General features: G+C 51.7%; 2 protein-coding genes across 3 annotated transcripts; one reads left to right on the top strand and one right to left on the bottom strand.

The window, feature by feature from the left end:
* Nucleotides 1-230: 230 nt before the first annotated feature.
* Nucleotides 231-2,082, top strand: Gpr182 (G protein-coupled receptor 182). Of its 2 annotated transcripts, none has more exons than XM_036170022.1 (2): nucleotides 231-357; nucleotides 758-2,082. In XM_036170022.1, the coding sequence occupies exon 2, from the start codon at nucleotides 768-770 to the stop codon at nucleotides 1,977-1,979; it is 1,212 nt and encodes a 403-aa protein (XP_036025915.1). In that variant the 5' UTR covers nucleotides 231-357; nucleotides 758-767; the 3' UTR covers nucleotides 1,980-2,082. The 2 variants fall into 2 exon arrangements, with proteins under 2 accessions (XP_036025915.1, XP_036025914.1); XM_036170021.1 differs by lacking the exon at nucleotides 231-357 and adding an exon at nucleotides 406-433.
* A 2,250-nt stretch (nucleotides 2,083-4,332) lies between these two features.
* On the bottom strand, nucleotides 4,333-11,993 carry Zbtb39 (zinc finger and BTB domain containing 39). The gene is made up of 2 exons (XM_036170001.1): nucleotides 11,844-11,993; nucleotides 4,333-10,038 (listed from the first exon to the last, which is right to left on the bottom strand). Exon 2 carries the CDS (start codon nucleotides 9,994-9,996, stop codon nucleotides 7,861-7,863), a length of 2,136 nt encoding a protein of 711 aa, XP_036025894.1. The 5' UTR covers nucleotides 9,997-10,038; nucleotides 11,844-11,993; the 3' UTR covers nucleotides 4,333-7,860.
* Nucleotides 11,994-19,657: the final 7,664 nt, after the last annotated feature.

Raw genomic sequence — 19,657 nt, 5'->3', positions numbered from 1 at the left:
GAGATCTCACTTCTGCTAGATACTGTAGTTGTCCCCATCTTGCACAGGTGAGAAGAACTGAGGCTTAAGGAGGCCAGTTCATACAGCTAGTGAGTCTGCAGTTTGATACACACCCCCAACACACACACACACACACACACACACACACACACACTGTCAGTCTTTCTGGGACATCCTGTCCCCTTGGACTGGATTGGGAGGATACAGGAAAAACCCCAGCCCTCTCCCACAGAGCCTCAGCCAGTGACAGCCACTTCCCACTACTGAGCTGCGGGGCCGGCTGCACATCGGCAACCTCTGCAGCCTCCTGGCCGCTAACAGGCCCATCCACAGGCTCTCCGGGGTAGCTGCTCCCAGGTGAGAACTGTCTTCTCCCTGGGAAGATGGCAGGGAGAGACTGGAGACAAATGGCTTTCCCAGGGGTGACTCAAAGGTGTGAGGGGTGAGCGGGTGTCTGTCTGTCTGTCTGTCTATGCATCTATGTGGAGACCAACGGGGCTGGTGGTAAGCCTGCACTGCCAGTGCTGGGAAGAAACCTTGTTGGGAGCAATTAACGCTAATGTTTCTACAAAATGTCTGCTCTTGGGTCAAACTTCAGCAGACACAGTTTGAGTTCTAAACATGTCTCGTCAGCCCCAGAATCTTTCCCACCTTCCCTTAGCCCCTGTGGCTTTTAGCTGGGGGGTACAGAGACTGCCTTCAGGAGAACTCTCTCTCTCTCTTCTTTCCTTTACAACCTTCTCTTCTTTTCCAACAGGCTGGTCCTCATGTCAGTCAAACCCAGCCCTGGCCCCGACCCGGACCCGGGCCACGACCCCACTTTGGCACCCAGCAATGATTTTGGAGAGATTCACAACTGGACGGAACTGCTCCACCTTTTCAACCACACCTTTTCTGATTGCCACACGGAACTCAACGAGAACGCCAAACAAGTAGTCCTTTTTGTCCTCTACCTGGTCATCTTCGTGGTAGGGTTAGTGGAGAACATCGTGGTGATAGGTGTCAACTGGCGCCGCTCGGGCCGGGCGGGGCTGCTGAACTTGTACATCCTCAACATAGCCATCGCAGACCTGGGCATCATCCTGTCCCTTCCCGTCTGGATGCTGGAGGTCATGCTGGACTACACCTGGCTCTGGGGCAGCTTCTCCTGCCGCTTCACTCATTACTTCTACCTTGCCAACATGTACAGCAGCATCTTCTTCCTCACGTGCCTCAGCGTTGACCGCTATGTCAGCCTCACCAACGCCTCTCCCTCCTGGCAGCGCCACCAGCACCGAATACGGAGGGCCGTGTGCGCTGGCGTCTGGGTCCTCTCGGCCATCATCCCCCTGCCTGAGGTGGTGCATATTCAGCTGGTGGATGGCTCCGAGCCCATGTGCCTCTTCCTGGCACCTTTTGAAACGTACAGCACATGGGCCCTGGCAGTGGCCCTGTCTGCTACCGTGCTGGGCTTCTTACTGCCCTTCCCGCTCATTGCAATTTTCAACATCCTGACAGCCTGCCGGCTTCGGAAGCAAGGACGGCCAGAGAGCAGGCGCCACTGCGTGTTGATGTGGGCTTACATAGCCGTCTTTGGCGTCTGCTGGCTGCCCTACCATGTGACAATGCTGCTGCTCACTCTGCATGCGACCCACATCTTCCTCCACTGCCGTCTGGTTAACCTGCTCTACTTCTTCTACGAAATCATTGACTGCTTCTCCATGCTGCACTGTGTCCTCAACCCCATCCTTTACAACTTTCTCAGCCCAAGCTTCCGGGGCCGGCTGCTGAGCCTTGTGGTCCGTTACCTTCCCAAGGAGCAGGCCAGGGCGGCAGGTGGAAGGGCTTCCTCTTCTTCGTCCACCCAGCACTCCATCGTCATTACCAAAGAGGGCAGCCTGCCCGCTGCAGATCTCCACCCCCACCCCATCCGAAACGCTCGGGCCTCCTCTCTGCCTCCAAACACCTCATCTGCACTCTGCCGTTCCATAGCCAGCTAAGGTAGATTCCAGACTCTTCCATCAGTAACAAAGTCCGGATCTGGGGAAAGGGATAGGGGAGGATTGGTTTGTTCTGGGTCATTTTTTTTTCCTTTGGTTTTTGAGACAGGGTTTCTCTGTGTAGCTTTGGAACCTGTCCTGGAACTCGGTAGACCAACCAGGCTGGCCTCGAACTCACAGACATCTGCTGGGATTTAAGGCATGCTGGGATTAAAGGCATGCACCACAACCCCCAGCTCAGGGTCCATTTTTAATATATCAAAATGTTGCTGTGGGGAGGGGGAGAAGGGCTGGGAAGGATAGAGTATAGATCCTCCCTTGGTGGTATACTATTTGTTTGGATCCTCTTCCCTAAGAGCCACACAGGTGGGGGGGGAGGGGTGAAATAAATAAATAAGCAGAGACGCTTGTCCTGGGAATCTCTGAGAACTGTGCACTTCCAGCTGGAAGCAGGGAAGCTAAGGGATGTTCTGCAGAGGGAACGAGATGCCCTTGTCCCATAAATCATCCAGGCCGGAAGGAGCCCCACAGGAACCTTGCGAAACTTTGCTTTTGTGTCTGCATGCCTGTTGCTCGTCCAGCTCACTGTGCATGTTGTGGGGACAAGAGGCCAGAGGCCAAGGACCCAGGAGGCTTCTGCAGGACGCTCCCTAGCTGTGCATCAAGTGTGATAAGTGGAGGGGGGTGGGGATTACAGCCTGGAGAGCGGGGTCTTAGGCAGGCACCCTGCTGGCTCAGCAGGATAGTCCCTCCACCCAGTCATCCAGGAAATGTGGCTCTATTTCCCTGTGGTACCCTCCCCTCCCCCATCCATCCTGCTCCTCCTCCCCCAAAGCAGAGGCCTCCTCACTGTTGACCTCAGGAGGCACAGAGCCACCAGTGACCCCTCCCCCCCTCATCTCCCAGATCACCGCAAAGTATCAGGGAGCATTCACTCTGTGCCTCTGACTTGGTCCCCTGCAGGGGGAGGGAAGACCAAAGACAGAATTCCCCACTTCCAGAACTCTAGAGAAAGTTCTCTGTAGCCAAGTTTTTTCATAGTTTCCCTGTCCAGCACCTTGTCTACACTATGGATAAGATGTCCTCTTGTTAACAAGTGAGCCTCTGGCAAAGGCTCCTTTACCAGACCTGGGAAACGAGGGTGGAGGACATGAAGAACTCTGACATAAAAGAAGCTTTTAAACTCTAAAGCTTCTGCCTTGCGTCCTTGGCCTCTGGACACCATCTGGAGATTGATGGATGGACTTGCACATGCAACCACCCAGTCGGCTCTGGTAACGGGTGCCCCCATAATTTCCTCTGATCTCCTATCTCTCTGGTTCTGCTCACCTGCAGTGTACCTGTAATGGGTGATGTGTGTGTGTGTGTGTGTGTGTGTGTGTGTGTGTGTGTGTGTGAACACAAGTTCATGTGTGTGCATGTGCACACCAAAGGTCAGCACCAGATGTCTTCATCAGTAGCTCTCCAACTTCTTTTCTGAGACAGGGTCTCTCACCGAAACTTGAGTTCCTGACGGGTTAGCCTGGCTGGCCAGCAACCTCCAAGAACCCTCCTATTCACCATGTTTGCTTTCGGAAGCCTCACCCTATACTTACCAGACAAATTCTTCACACGTTCCAACAGTGCACGCACTGTCAAATGCGCAGAGGGAAACCAGTGTTAACTCTGCCCACTGGTTCCAAAGCTAAAAGGGTCTTAAGGCAGAGCTCAAGCCTTTTTGACCCAGAAGTCTTAGTTGCTGTTTAGGGCACAGTAAAAATTTAACCAGATAAAGCAGAAATTGCATTAAAAAGACCTTCTTCACTTGTCCCCACTTACAATGCAGGTAAGTCCTGATGCCTGTGCCACTGACCTGAGCTCTGGTACACATCTCATCCTAAGGAACCACAGAAGCCACCTCCCTGAGACCAGGTATCACTGAATGAATCTCCTGGGGGCTGTCCCACCCTTGGGAGGGATGAGCAGAAGCTAGCTATACTGACCAAAAGGCTGTTCTGCTTAGCAGATGTTTACCAAGCACAGGCCTCAGGCTTCAGGACCACAAGGCCGTGCTTTCTGACTGCTTGGGCTGATTCCTCTGCAGAGGCCCACCATTCTCTCCAAGCTGAAAGGTCACCTCAGGGATGTTTCCCTGAGACACTGAGCCCTTGACTTCAATTCTCACTAAAAAACAGTCAACAAGCCAGTTCTGGGAAATTCCAGCTGCAGGAAAACACAATGCGTTGCCTGAGAGAATCCTGACATCTGCTGGGCTGGCGTGAGCTCCCGAGGCCAGCCAGGGCCAGATGTCTGAACTCCAGAACTGAGCGAATGTGCATGCGCAAGGAAAAAGAACTCCCACTTCAAATCCCTTTCTTTTTTTCTTTTTTATTCTAAATAAAAACCACACTTTGTGCTGAACAATGGAATATAAAAGAATCAGATGTACGATTTTAGACGTCTACTTTTTGGGGAAAAAGGTTTACAAAATATACAAAACTTTACAGCAGATAGTAAACACTTAAATATTAGGAGGTCAGTACTTAACTTAATGGAAGGAGTTAGACAGCAGCAGCTTCTCTGCTTCGTGAGAGACTTGAGCTACTCCAGGTGGGGGAGGGCGGGGGCTCACAGGGAAGGGGTCAAAACATCATCATCACAAGTGTCCTTTCTGTCCTGACATTGATAATGATCTACGTAGCATTGAAACAAATGCTGTGCACCCTCTTCCTGACTCACCTGGGGCAAGATTTGGGGGAGAGGACATGTAGGTACTCCCCAATAGGCAGAGACCACGTCACAGGGCCCACTCCCATGCCAACCAACTCAGTGTCCGTCTAGAAAGGATTTAAATTAACGTTCAGAGCTGAGTAGTCTAGGGTCGGGTGGAAAGGGCAGAGCAGGAAGCCAGAAAGGAAGATAATCAGTAGCAGAATCCTGCCTGGGTAGAAAGCACTGAAGTTTACAGGTTTGCCCTGTAGACAAGGGGCTGGGAACATGTCACAATAAAGTCAAATGTAATTCTTACCTATTTCCTGGTTCTTAGGGTTACCCAACCCCCCACTAACACCACCTCATTTCTTTCCCAACTAATCATGAACTGCAGGGACTCCACAGAATCTTAAAACTTAGAACCAAACACTGGGGTTCATTCCATAGAGCTTCCAGCCAGTGTGTGGCATCACTGAGCCATCAGGGGTCACTGACATACAAGGACATAGCCTGTCCTCTGCCCACAAGCAGTCCACTCTGTGTATGCCAGCATGCCATACCAACATTACAATTCCCCTAGGAAGCAAGCTAGGGATGTCCTAGTTGGCTTAATGCTCTTCAAACAGCCAACTAGACAGCCCTAATGATTGCTGGACAAGGGAGTTCTGAAAATTGTGCAGCTGGTCCTGAGTACAGACCAAAGGGGGGGATGGAACATTCAAGGCTCAGAGAGAACTCTAGGGCAATACAGCAGGGGAGTGTTAAATGGGGATCCAGAGGGGAGGAGAAAGTGAAATCAAAGGGGTATTAAAAACTAAACATGCAAAATAAAACTGACGCCTTCCTCCAGGCAGCCTTGAGTACCCTTCACTACCGTGTACTGTTTCAAGTAAGTCAACTCAAGAGGAGGAGGAACTGGCTTCATGAAAAGCAAACACAACTTCACACACAAGGGGAGACAGGTGTGAATGTGGGGCCACCCCCAGAGGCATGGTTTGGATGATGAACCCATGAGCCTCTGATTCCGCTTGCTACATGTCTGACTGGGACCAATTGGACCTCCCTGATCAACTAACCTCACGGGATCAAAGGGTACAGTTTGGTTTTTAGTGTTTAAAGGGAAAAACTTCAAAGATCTGCTTTTTGGTTTATGGCAAAAGGGGAACACTTCACAGTTTCAGGTTAAGTACACAGACCACCCAGCATCCGTGATGCCATATGCTAAGGAAAAGGGTCTCTCCACTGTCAGCGACCTGGCTGAGATCCAGTATGTCCACCCCTCAAATCACACATTCCACACTCACTCTTCACCAGCAGTCTGGGGAGGGTCTCCGACATTGGGAAAGTTCAGCAGATACATAACAGTAGCTTGTTACACATCCCCAGCATAAGAAAATGGGAAGTCTGAAACTTAAAAGTCCCAGCAATGATTTCCTGATGAAAATGTCACAAGGTTAGATAGCGAAAGGTGGCCTTTGACTGGCCACGGTTGAGTCTCAGCATCTGAGCTCACCAGAATGCCCTGAGCATTAACTCACAGGCTTTGTCAGTTCAAGGCTGGGGAAAGAGGCAGCCAGCCCAACAAGGACACAGCTTTGGTTTGCCTGTCTTAACACATGTGGACGGGAGGCTCCCCGAGCTGGAGGGTAAAAAGCCTCCTTCGTGTTACTTGATCTAGATCTGTTCTGCTGGAGACCACACCTGGAGAAACGAGAGTGTGCTGTTTCAAAGGCCTGGTACATTCTCTCACAGTTACACCCCGTTCTCCAAATCCACAGCCATACCCAGTGGTAGAATATGGTTCCTGGCTTGAGAGAAACTAATTTTCCTAAAGACACTTATCAAAAAGAGATGCTGGGTAGTATGTATACAAAACAAAACAAAAATAAATAAATATTTAATGTCTAAAAAGGCTTTGTGAGTTAATCAAAACCACTTGCTTATGAAACAGCCCAGAGTGCTGCTGAGTCCCACCGGGCCAGTGTCAGTGGCTGGGCCCCAAATGAGGGACTCTCAGAGCTCACCTGAGCAGGCTGAGGTAGTATGAGCTACTGAAGTGCCATCTTATAAGTATGCAAGATCAAGGGTCCTCTCCTCCAGCCTCTTTCAGGCAAGGCCCCTTCAAAGACTAAGAAAGGAGCCAAACAGCCATAGAAGGCCTAAGCCAGCTACCATCCAAGAGCGCCCCCTGGAGGCCGCACAATGACATGGGGATCAGCTGCCAAACTCCCAGGCTTTCACCACCAAGTAAACAAGTTCCCCAAGTGGGACAGTCAGATGCACCCCTGCCATTTTCCACCAGTTACTTGGGTCCCTTTCACCACGAAGGGCTCTGCTCATCTACACTGTAGGGCAAACCACCCTGAGTGGGGACTCGATGTGGATTAAGGCAAGACTGCTGCTGTCAGAGGTGACACTGGAGTGGCCCTGTCCTCTCTGCTCGTGACAGAAGGCTTGACATCCAGGGTTGCACGCTAAAAAAAATCATGTTTCTTTGGAAACAAGGAAAAAGAGGGCATCTTCTTCCATCCATGCAGGCTCCCCATCTGTGGCACCATGGGACACCCAAAGCTCTCCAACCTAAACAGAAAGCTTGGTCCTCAGTTTGGATCTAGCTGCCAAGAGATTTTCACTGTCCAGTCCGGCAATCTGACCTGCGGAGCAAGCGGCGCCCTCAGCTCCCGACACCTGGTCCCCACTGAGGAGGGAGGGAGGCAGGACCCGAGATGAACTACCCTGCTGCCAGCCCCGTCTGAATGACCACCTCCCCAAACCTTCTCATAGCTGTTGTCCCCCAAAAGTCGGGCAGTCACACCCACAGTGAAAACCTCTCTCCACCTCTTCTATCCAGTGAGGCTGTTGGTCGGATTCTTAGCAGCATAAAAACTATCAGTAAACTAAAATTAGAGAAACTGGCAAGGGGACCTAGCTGACAGGACCACTTGACTAGATCCTAAAGACCAGCCTCGAAAGAATCAAGAATAGAACAGGTAAGGAGGTAAATGTAACAGGGCTGTTGCTTCTCAAAAACAGTAACAGCTTATGTGCTATTTCTTCTTTCAACACAATACAGAAGAGAATTCTTAGCAAGGCAAAACCGTAGCATCAGCTGGGGCAGGACCAACAGCCTTCAGAGAAGCGCTATCCCGGCTGCCACCTGGGAGCTCCCTCTGGCTCCGCAGAGACCCAGTCAGCTGTCCGGGTGCTTTTCAGTCTCTTTGGAATGGATAATGTACATGAAAGTCTGCTCGATGGTGAAGTCAGGCGGAAGGCTGCCCTTGTGCACACCGACATGTTTGCTCATGAGGTTAAGGGTAGAACTGTAGTGACCACAGACGGTACAGCGGTACATGAGTGCCCCCGAGTGCGTCTTGAGGTGGCACTTGATGGTCGAGCGACCTCGGAAGAATTTGTGACAGACCTTACATTGGTAAGGTTTCTCCCCCGTGTGGATCCGCCGGTGGTAGTTGAACTCACTCGTGTGGGCAAACCTTTTCCCACAGACCTTGCAGCTGTACTTGCTGTTCCCGGGCTGGCCCTGCAAAGCTAGCTCCTCACTCAAAAACTCCTCCGCTGCCGGCAACTTCCGCTTCTGGAGGGCTAGGTGCTGCAGCCCCAACCCAGGCCGTGCATCGAGGCCACTGTTGCATTTGTGCTGGCTGACGTGGTAACGGTAGGCAGCCTCGGACCTGAAGGTCTGGCTGCAGAGGTGGCAGCGGAACAGAGTGTCCTCCAGGCTTTGGTGCACAGCCATGTGCTTCTCCAGCAGGTGCCAGTCCACAAAGCTACTGGCACAGACCGAACAGGAGAAAACCGAGATGCCCAGATGGGAGAGCGTGTGCCACATGAGGCTGCATAGGTTGAGGTGGCGCTGGTCACAGACGCTGCAGGCCTGGCCCTTCAAGTTCAGATGGTCAAGGATGTGGCCTCGGACGACGTGGAAATCTTTGGCCAATGCTTTCCCACAAGCGGCACATTTCAGCTCCGGGGAGGCTGCCCCCGAAAAGAGACCTAGTTTCCCAGAGAGGGGCTCATTAGGGTGGACCACGATGTTGTTCTCGAATATCCCATCCCGTCGATGCAGAGTTAACTGCCACTGGGTAAAGAACTTCGTTTCACACATATCACAGGAAAACAGGAAGATGCCAATGTGGGACAGGACATGGGTCACCCGGGAGTTTCGGTCCTGGAAGTGGGTCTCACAGACCTTGCAGTTGCCTGTGAGCAAGTCCACGTGGTCCCGAGCATGCTGCCGTATCAGCTGAATGTTGGGCTCTAGAACTTTCTTGCACACCTGGCAAGGCATGGCCTTATTCTCCCGGCTGTCGTTCTCACCGAAAGTCAGCTCGTCCTCACTGTCATCGCTCAGCTCGATCACCTCCTCGGCTGTCCCCATCTCTTCAGCCGGGTCCTCGAACTGCAAATCATCGTCCCCCAGGTCGTCCAGCTGGAGCTCATCCACCTGCCCAAAGCCCGGATCCTTGGAGTGATCACTGTTGCTCAGACAGGGATTGGTCCCGGCTGTAATGTCTACGGCATTGTCGGAGGGGAAGAAACTGTTTTTACCGAAGTCTCCGTTGCTCTGAACTTTGTATGGCTGGCAAGAACTCGGACCGGTCTGGATGCCCGTGCTGACAGTGCCTAGGATTGGCTGGGTCACCATACTAGGGACAGACGTGAACGGAACAGGGGCATCATGGTCTTCTGTCTTTGGTGGCAGCTGTGGCAGGGGCAAGCTGTGATTAGTGTCACTGGCCACACTCTTCTCTTCCTCTTTATAACTCCCTCCAACATCAGTAGGCAACACATAGTTTCTCTCAGGACCAAAGTGTTCCCCACTCACCCGGAGTTCCCCAAGAGGGTGGGTGGGATCTACTGAAGAGCATCTCAGAGCAGCAGCAGACTGGCTGTCACTGGTGCTGGTCAAGGACTTGGCCCCCGTGGTGCTCTCTAGGTCGGGAAATGTGGAGTGGCAGGCCTGAAGCAGGTCCTCCATACCCAGGCGCTCGGCGACCTCATAGATGACCCCCACGTTGATCAGGTCTGTGAAAAGCTCTGAGGTGTAGACGAAGCTCAGAATCTTCTCAAAGTTGGCAGGAGTAATGAAGTCCACCACATAGGTCCGTGCGGCGTCGAGCCCCGTATTCAGGAAGAGGTTCTGGAAGTAGCCAGCTGCGCACGCCAACACGGCCTTGTGGGCGGGAAAGGAACGGCTCCCCACCACAATCGTGACATCGCACATGGTCTCTGACAGCCGGCACTTATTGAGTTCCTTCAGCAGGTTGTTGGGGTGGTTGGTGCTTTGCAGCTTGATTCTCATGCCCATCTTAGCAGCTCCTAGGAAGTTGCCTCTATCAGCAAGGTCAATCTGTGGACAAGAAGACAAAAGAAAGGTAGACAAAGACCCCTAAGAAAAGGGCTCTGTACAGGGGGAAAATACCACCGTTCTGTACGTGCCCTGGCCGAGCAGAAGTGAACAGACAAGGAAACCCAGAGAACAAGAGGAGGAGAGTGGTCTGTTCCCTGCATATACCCAACTAGAGAACCATCTGGAGAAAACCCCAAAGGGATGAGAAAAAAATCGATTAGCTTGGTCTTAAAACCCTAAGAAGCTGGAATTGCAGCCATTCATGCAGAGGACCCAGGTTCCATGCCCCGCACCCACATGTTGGTAATTCTAGTTCCAGGGGACCTGACACGGTCTTCTGGCCTCTTCAGGCAACAGAACCACACGTACACGTAAATACATGTAGGGAAACACTCATACACACAAAACAAAAATCAACAAATCCTTTTTAAAAACCTAAGAGGCCAGGTGCAATAGCGTATACATAGCATTCTAGCACTTGGAAGGCTGGGCCAGGAGTTATCAGCAGTTCTAGGACAGTCTGGGCTGTGAAGCCAGGGCATTTTAAAAGGAGGGGCGTGGGCTGTGAGTGTCAAGCTGGGAGTCTACTCGGGAAAGATCTACTGAACACAGACCTCTGTACTACCAAAGCAACAGGCTCGGGTCTTCGTATTAACTTCCTCAAGTTTCTTTTGTCATTAAAAGTCTCTCCTCTTCCCTCACAACGCCAAACACCCCAAACAGACTTGAACACCATTACACAGCTCCTTTAGCTACTGAGGAAGGGGTAAGGATCACACTTTCAGTTGTCTATCAATGTTGTCCTTTCAAACCTTCAAATAAAACTCACACTTTTTTTTTCCTTTTTTTTTTTCCTTTTTTTTAATTTTTTTATTTGAGACAGGGCCTTATGCAGACCAGGCTGACTTTGAAATTGCTCAGTTACTAAAGGATGGCCCTGAACTCAGGATCCTCCAGCCTCCACCTCCCAAAGGCTAGATTATAGACAGGAGCCACCAGACCCCAGCTCAACCCATCTCTGGCCCTTCCCAGACCCATCCCGGACGCCGCTTTCTCAATGTTACTGAATTCTGTGGATGAATTAAACTCAGAACCAAAGAAAGCAAAGCGAACACAACGGTGAGGTTTCACATTACTTAGGTACGCTGCATTTCTCCTTACTGGATGCCTCATGAAAGACATCGATTGCACAGGAAAGCTTCCTCCGAATACTTTTTTTCCCCTTTCGGCTCCCGCACACCTCGGAAGAACAGCCAGCTAGCTGGTCACATGCTTGTGCGTCTCACAACTCGCCCTGAGCAGCAAGCACATCCCCTTTCTCCGTCGCACCAGGTCCTACCAACAACTCCCAACTTTTTTCCCGGGGGGCCCAGCACTCGTCTGAGTATTCCCGGGCACCAGCCACGCGCCTCCGGGGCCCTGGCGGTCACTCATGCACCGGGGGAGGAGGGCCCGGGTGCCCGGTGGCTTTGGAACTTGCAAGGAGTGCGCCCCAACGGTGTGGCGGCGGCGCCGCCGTCTCCCCTCCGTGCAATCGCGAAGGCAGGGGCAGGGCTGGGCTGGGGCGCACCGCCGCGGGGAGGGGACACCTCGGTCGCCCCAGGCAGCGCGGGCCGCCCCGGTTCAGACCCAGGCCCGGCGCCGCGGGAGCCGGCCGAGTCGAGGCCCGGGAGCCGCGGCCCGGCCGGCCCGGAGGGAGAGCGAGCCGGCTGGGGACACCGGCAGGGCGCGCCCAGCCAGGGCGACAGAAAGGCCGAGCGGGAGTCCGGCTCGGCCAGGGGCAGCCCTCTCCCGGCCGCGCTTACCCGGCTCCGCGGGGTCCGAGCACCATCGCCGCCGCCGCCGCCGCCGCCGCCTCACACAAAGGCCCCGGCCCGCCGTGCCCGGCCCGACGAGGAGGCGGCGCCGCCGGCCGCGGCCAGACTCTCCATCCGCCGAGCCGCTCGCCGTGCCGGCCCGGGCCGCCCCCGCCGCCCGGCCCGCAGCGCCCCCCGCCGTCCCGGAGGAGGCAGCGCCCCCCGCCGCCCGGCCCGCAGCGCCCCCCGCCGTCCCGGAGGAGGCAGCGCCCCCCGACGGCCAGGCGGAGCCAAGAGCCCACACTTAGCCCCTGGGGAGTGGAATGCCGGGTCTCTGCCTGGCTTCCAACAGCTTTGCAAAACTTTTTTTTTTTTTTTACAAGCTTGTGTGGTTTCATTTATGTCTTCCCCTGTGAGCTTTCTGAAGGCAGGACTCTGTGGCTTTGCAAGAGCCCTTATTTCGTGTTTTGCTTGTCATACTTCCTAGGTGCTTTCTAAAGCCCCTGTCGGGGTGTTGGGGTGTGAGTGTGTGGGATGGGGGGCGGTGGGGCGGGTGAGGAGGGTGAACGGATGAACGAACGGGATATTTCAGGTTAGGTCCCTGAGAAGCTCTTCTGATGGGTCAAACTGACCGTCTGTCCGCCTAGGTGGCCAGATGGAGTCAGTCACAGGATTCCTGCACCTTGGCAACCTCGGTCACTTCCATCATGGGCCTTCACCTTCTGAACCCTGTCTTCAAATGTTCCTGCCCAAGACTAGCCATAAAACCAAAACTATCTCCCCTGCCTACATCCTGCCCGGAGGGAGTGGACATCCAGGCCCAGCTCCAGAACAGGCACACGGCAGGATTTAGTAATTCTTGATGGGTGCGTGGGAAGGAGAGGACGCAGCGGGTGTTGTTAACTGATCTAAGCTAGTTTGGTCACTCGGTGATTCTATGCTTTGGTAAATGGTGTGTTTTCATCCCCACTACCGAGTGGTAGATGCCAGGGAAAGCCAAGCGGTGTGTCAAAGGCTCCAAATATATGGGTTTTATTAGCCAGATCTGTCCTCTGGCAATGACCAGTCCGTTGCCCTTTCGAACCGTCAACAGCTGTGATCACTACACAGATCACAAGACCTTTGACCTGGGGGGGGGGGGGGACGGACTTAAGCCCTGCCCTCCCTGATCTCTGGGAAAGGTCTTATCTTCCTCCTCTTCTATAATTAGCTACAAAGTAATGATGGGTTTCCTTACGACATTTTCATGTCTATTTAGTTTTGTTTGACCCACCTTTCTCCCTGTTCCTCGCTCCTGCTGAAGCCCCTCCATCCCTACATTTTCCATCATCCCCCACACCCATCTCCCTACAGACTCCTTTTTTTGTCCTCTCCTGTGTGAGACCCTTTCTAGTTCCCTTGCCTCTAAACATACTCCCACACAAATACAAATACATAAAAATTAGAAATTAGAAGGACCTTCATATCAGAGAGAATGTTAATGTCTGTATTTCTGAGCTTGAGTCACCTTGCTTAATAATTACTATATATATAGAAAACATTTTTATTATCTGCCAGTTGATGGGCATCTAGGTTGATTCTGTTTCCTTGGTGTTATGACTACAGCAGCAATAAACATACACGTGCAAATATCTCTGTAGTAGCATATCAAATCCTTTGGCCCAGAAGTGATATGTCTGGGTTGTATGGTAATTCTATTTTTAGTTTTTTAAGAAACACTCTCAGTCCAGTGGTGGCGCACGCCTTTAACCCCAGCACTTGGGAGGCAGAGGCAGGCAGATCTCTGTGAGTTCGAGGCCAGCCTGGGCTACAGAGCGAGATCCAGGACAGGCACCAAAGCTACAAAGAGAAACACTGTCTCAAAAAAACAAAACAAAACAAGAAACACTCTGATTTCCATAGCGGCCACACCAGTTTACACTCCCACCCCACAGTGAATGAGGGCGTGCAATGGCCTGTCCTCTTGCTTCGTTTGCACTTTCCTTGCTGTGGGTAAAAAGGCACACCACTAAGGCTGTTCCTCTGATAGTGGAGCAGGTGTCTCTGGTGGCTATCTTCATCTATGTGACACAGAGTGGCAAGCCTCCTTGGTAAATGAGTCTCCCACAAGAGTGCAAGGACGTCACCACAGTGGCAGACTAGATTGTGTATTGCAATCCCGAAAAGTAGCACACACGGAACAGAAGTTGGAATGGAAAGAGCTGTGGCAGCATCAGGTGCATAGTCCTTGTCCTGGGCAACAAGCGATGCAACTGAGCCTCAGCTACCCACCCAGAAATTTGCCCACGTAAGGGGGGAATTATTGGTAGGGTTTGTCAGTGGAAGAGCACCTTGGCAGATGGGGGCCAAAGAAAATCGCAGATATCACACCACACCACACCACACACCAGCTCTCATGCAAGAGGTTTATGGGGGGGGGGGGGGAATGAGCAAGGACAAGAGAGTGACAGAAACAGAGAGCGGACCCATGTATGAGCAAAGGGCATATAGATAGTAGACTCCGAACTGGTGGAGCTGGGGTTGGGGGTTGCTGGCTTGCAGTGTAAATGGTTGGGGAAAAGAGAATGTGAATAATATCATGACCTGAGGCCGTAGCTCAGTCGGAAGAATGCTTGCCTAGAATGTGTGAGACCCTGGTTTTGATCCCTAGTGCCACAGAAACCAGGTGTGTAGTGGTGTATGTTCGTAATCCCAGAATTCAGCAGGTAAAGACAGAAGGTGCCAGGTCCAAAAGACAGTCCATTTCCCAAAATTCCAAAAGGCAGTCCAAATATCTAGAAATGGGCTCAACCTGGTTATTGGAGGATGTCTGGCCGTTAGAAGGCAGCATTCCTCAGGAACTTGTAAAGCTGGTTCCCCTCTCCTGAAAGAGTCATCTCCCTTATCTCTGGCAGAAGGGACATATAGCTACCCTGCGGTGCCAATCAGCATACCAAAACACAGGCTGGCCTCCTCAGAGCTCCCCTAGTATCACAAGTACCTGCTACACATTTCAGTCGTGCTAGCCCTTCTCACCTCCTCCCTTACCCTAGCCCCCACCCTACTCATGGACTTCCCTCCTACCCACTACTCACCTCCCTTATACCCCCCCCACCCCCCCATGTTTCCTCTTCTCTCTGCCCCCCCCTCCTGCTTCTCCTCATGATCAAGTCCAGTCTGCTGGCCATGTTCAGTCTTACTTCTTTCTCTTCTTTGGACTCTTCCAGATTCCTCTATGTCTATTTCTCTCTGGTATCTACAATAAAAACCTTCCCTTTTAACCATACCATGGGACGGTCATGTTGTCAGTTTATACACAATTATCAGAAGGTCAAGGTCATCCTCAGCTACAGCTACACAGCAAATTTGAAGCTAGCCTGGGTTACAGGAAAGCCTGTCTCAAAAAAAAAAAAAAAAAATCTGTGCTGACACCCCCTCCTGGGTTCCTAAAACTTGAAACCAGTGGAAGAATTGGACAGTGAGGAGGGGGTGAAGCAGAAGTGATAGAGCTATCTCTCAGGTCCAACCTTTAATTCAGAGGAAGGCAAAACCTGCGGTACAGCATTCACACAGAGGCCTTAAAGGCCCAGTACGTGAAATGATGATAATCAGAGCATATTCTATTTGAACTGCTTGTACTGGAACTTATGGCCCAGAGGAGTTCAGCACCTAGTTTGACTTTACAACAACCTTCTCTCACCTGATGGAATCCCTGGCGGGATCCAACTCAGCTCATACTGCTTGGTGTGGCAGGGCACGCCAGCTGGGTTCTTTGCAGAGAAAATCCTGCCTCTTTCTGTTTTCTGGGGCTGTTTTGTTTCCCCATTCAGTGCTTTTTTACCTTGACGTCTTTACACCCAAACTCCTGGTCTCATAGACACGGTTTCTGACTCACCATCCTCATCACCCCATTTTCTCAAATTGCCTTCCAAACATTGATGCTTATGCCCATATTTTATTGTCGACCTCATCCTTGGTCGGGAAAGCTGCTCTTTGCAGTGGGCAGTGGTTAACTGCAGACTCATAACTGATAACTGCTGAGTGGGTCTTGGGTGCTCAGTCCTGAGATGAGATGTCCGCAGTAACCCCTCCAGGGCTCAAGGATTTGTGAGACCAAAACAGGAACAATACACCTCGCAAGTTAATGGGAAAGCGAAACAGAAAAACTGTACCTTGCAGGTGAAGAGTTCTGTTTGCTGTGAAGACAGATAAGGAATAAGCGCCTGTTTGCCCTGTGCCAAGTCCTTGCCAGGTAAGGCTTCCAGTTGTAATTAAGGAGTTCCTGTTTGTCCTGTGTTAAATCCTAGTTAAAGAATAAGTTCCTGTTTGTCCTGTGTTAAATCCTTGCAAAATAAGGTTTCTATTTGTAATTAGAAAAAAGTTCCTGTTTTTAAGGTCTGATGTAAACTGCTTACAAGCCCGTTTCTTCCCTTCTCACTGGGTCCTTCTAACAATGTCTGACTGCCAACCCTCTCATCCTCGTGATATCTCCTATGAAGGACTTCAGGAGGCCAGTCGGGGCTGCTCTCTCAAATCCTGACTTAGGGTGAGGCAGCCAGCTGGCCAGTCCCAGGTGCACCCCAGAATACAGCTTGCATTAAGTGGACAGGCTCGGGCTTGGGATTTTTGTTTGTTTGTTTGTTTTGGTTTGGTTTTTTGTTTTTTTTTTTCTCCTCACTAATCTCAGGTTTAACAGAAAGGGCAGAAAAAGACACAGGGGGGGGGGGGAGGAGCCGTGTTGGGGATCACTGTCCTCAGAGCAGGATAAGGCAACTGCCCTCCTGAATTCTTCTGTAGCTATGACTAACTAGATCTGCATAAGACTGGGCCCATTAGTGGCTGTCAGGGGTGGGGTACTCATGAGGTCCCACGGCTTTCCAGGACATATCAGTAGTGTTTTTCTTAGGATGTGTATTACTGTGATAAAACACCATGACCAAAACCAACTTCTGGGATGTTAGGAACCAGGTCCCCTTCCCCACCAACCCCTCATCCCCTACCCCCTCACACCCCCACCCCGCCCCAGCCTCCCTAGGCAACTCAGCGCCAGTAGCTAAATGCCAAATGTCACCCCCAGCCACCAAATAAGAAACGCATGCCCTTTATAAAGTCCACACCAACGCTGGCTGGCCCACTCTTCTCTCTTGTCTGGGATCAGAGGTGGCCTTCTGTTCCCCGACCCCTCCCCCAATAAATCTCTGGCGTGATCTGTTGTGTAGTGTGATTTCTGCGGCATTCCTTGGCCCTGATATGCCAAGGTATTCTTCTGCTGCTAAACCCTAACACAGGGGAAAGGGTTTATTTGACTCACAGCTTATGGTTTATCGTGAAGAGAAGCCAAGGCGGGAACCCAGAGGCAGAAACTGAAGCAGAGGCCATGGAGAAACACTGCTTACAGGCTTGCTTCTCCCCATGACCTCCTGCCTAGGGGTGGCACCACCCGCACTGGGCTAGGCCCTCCCACATACACCTTCAACAAGAAAATGCTCCCACAGGCTTACCCATAGCCTGAACTCATGGAGGCATTGTCTCAATTGTGATTCCCTTCTCTCAGGTGACTCTAGCTTGGGACAAGCTGACAAGAAGCTAGTGGGCATGGGCAGTTAATGGTTGCTGGCGTGGAAGGCACCCACTTACCTGAAGGTGTATGACCAGTTAACGATTGCCGAGACATTTTCTTCGGTGACATAGCCCCCCTAAGTTACCCAGATGCCTATAAATAATCCCTCCTCACTCATGCCCGTGTAACTAACCCTAATTAAACTCGTTGGTTTACCGAACTGTTAGGTTTCAAACCTGGGACAAATGGAGGAGGTGCCTTTTTAACATATCAAAGCAGACACCGCCCACCAGGTCATCCCGGAATCCCTCAGCCCCTACCTGTTACAGGGTCCTCTTGGCTTTCGTACCACCCCACCCTAACTTTCCAGAACTGGTGTCTGGGCTGCTCTCCCCTGTATAATCCAGCCATCTTGGTTACCTGCTCTTTTTGAACCTTTGGGCCTCCTGGCTGCTGCACTGGGTTCCCCTGCTCTCCTCTCTCCCTTCCCCTCCCCCTCTCTCCCCACACGGCCCAGCTCAGTCTGGTCACGGTCACTCTGGACTCTCCCAGATGTCCCTGCCTCTGGCTATGTCTCCCTTTTATCTACGGAAAACCTCCTCCACAAGGAGCAGTCATGTTTCCTTCTTCTTTTTTTAAATTTCTTTTTCTTTTTTTCCATTCACAAACCAAGCTGGACTCAAGTGGAGTTATTCCTTGGTCTGCCATTGGTGACTTCTCTGGCGTGAACAGACATTTGCCTCCCACAAAAATTCACACAACGGTCAAGCAAACCTGTTCTTATAGTTTGGGGTGGGGAATTTCACTTTGCTCTCTAATGGAAGAGTTCCTCAAAGGTCGATGCTGTATTCCAACAACGGGTCCAGCTCCCACAGCTGGGCAAGGCAGCTCCCAAAGCTCAGGCGTGACTCTAGAGACAGGCACAGGTCTCACAAGCTGCACTAGCCTCTCTCACCAGCCGTCTTCGTCATCTTTGGGGTATGAAGCCTAGTCAACTTCACCAGGTAGTGAATCACCTGGAAGGTGTAGACCAAAGGGTATATTGTTTATTATCTAGTGCTGTTAAAAGAAAATCACCATACAGTCACAATGATACAAGTGCGCAAAGCTACGAGGGAAGATGGGATCTGGAATTTAGTAAGGGATTAGGCCTCTGTAGACTTCAACCTCTTTATAACAGGAAGAGGAGAAGTTCAATCCTGCACCCTTCTCCAAGTACAGTAAATAGGAATTTGAGAAGACGAATGTGGTAGGAAGATTTGGGGAATTTGAGGCTAGCCTGGGCTACGGCGTAGTGAGGAAAGAAAGAGGGGAAGGGACGGGGGGGGGGGGAGAGATTGGTTTTAGAGAGACCACTGGTGCTGTAATACCTGCTTGCTCCACCAGAGAGCAACCTCTCTACGTTCATGTTCTACTTAGCAGACAATGGTCGAGCACACATGGCAGATTCCAGGTTTGAGCAGAGCCAACTCATGGGGCTTTCACAGCCCTAAAACATTCCCCTAGACCCTGCAAAAGTGTCTCAAACACCCTGCAGCTGCTAATTTTGAGAGGTCCAATAGATGACCTCTAGAGAATAGCTCTAGAATCTGGAGAACCGTCACTTTTTTTTTTTTTTTTGGTAACATATCTTTATTGATTATTTGAGAATTTCATCCAATTCGCCTCAATCACACTCACTTCCCCTTCCTCCTAGGTCCACCCTCCCACCCCCCCCCCCAAAAAATGGACCAAATGCAATCTGTGCTGCCCATATACTCATCGGAGCATGGCCAGCCCCTCAAAGATAACTGAGTCCTTCCCCTCCCCGCCCCACCAGAAGCCAACAACTTTGAAGAGCTACACTTCAGCATCTCCATCACATCCTTAAGGACCCACCCCGACCCTCCCACCTAGACCTGTGTGTGTTTCCCCTCCCCCCACTTTGGCCTGGCTGTGAATGGGAGCTTTCCTTCCCTCCCCACCTATACTGTGTAGCTGTCGGTCAAAAGGAAACCCAGTCGGGAAACTGGAACTTTCCCTGAGGCGAAAAGGACTACAGGAAGCGGCACCTGGCTCCCAAACCCCGTCCTGACGGTGCCTTGGGAAGGCTAAGCACCATCTTTGCATTTCTCCAGCTCAAGAGCACATCTACACCTAGCCGAGACGGGAGCTCGGGGATTTCCCATGATGCTCCACTGGGGTACAGAGCCACCCCTTGGGATCAGTGGGGCTGTGATCCTTAGCACATCAGATTGATAAAAGGCACCCGTGCCCATGACATGTAAGGGCACATTCTGGGGTC

Source organism: Onychomys torridus, chromosome 20 (genome assembly GCF_903995425.1).
Source record: "Onychomys torridus chromosome 20, mOncTor1.1, whole genome shotgun sequence".
In the NCBI taxonomy this organism is placed as follows: Eukaryota; Metazoa; Chordata; class Mammalia; order Rodentia; family Cricetidae; genus Onychomys; species Onychomys torridus.
Note: the sequence above shows the minus strand (reverse complement) of the source record. Positions and strands in the feature narration are given on the sequence as shown.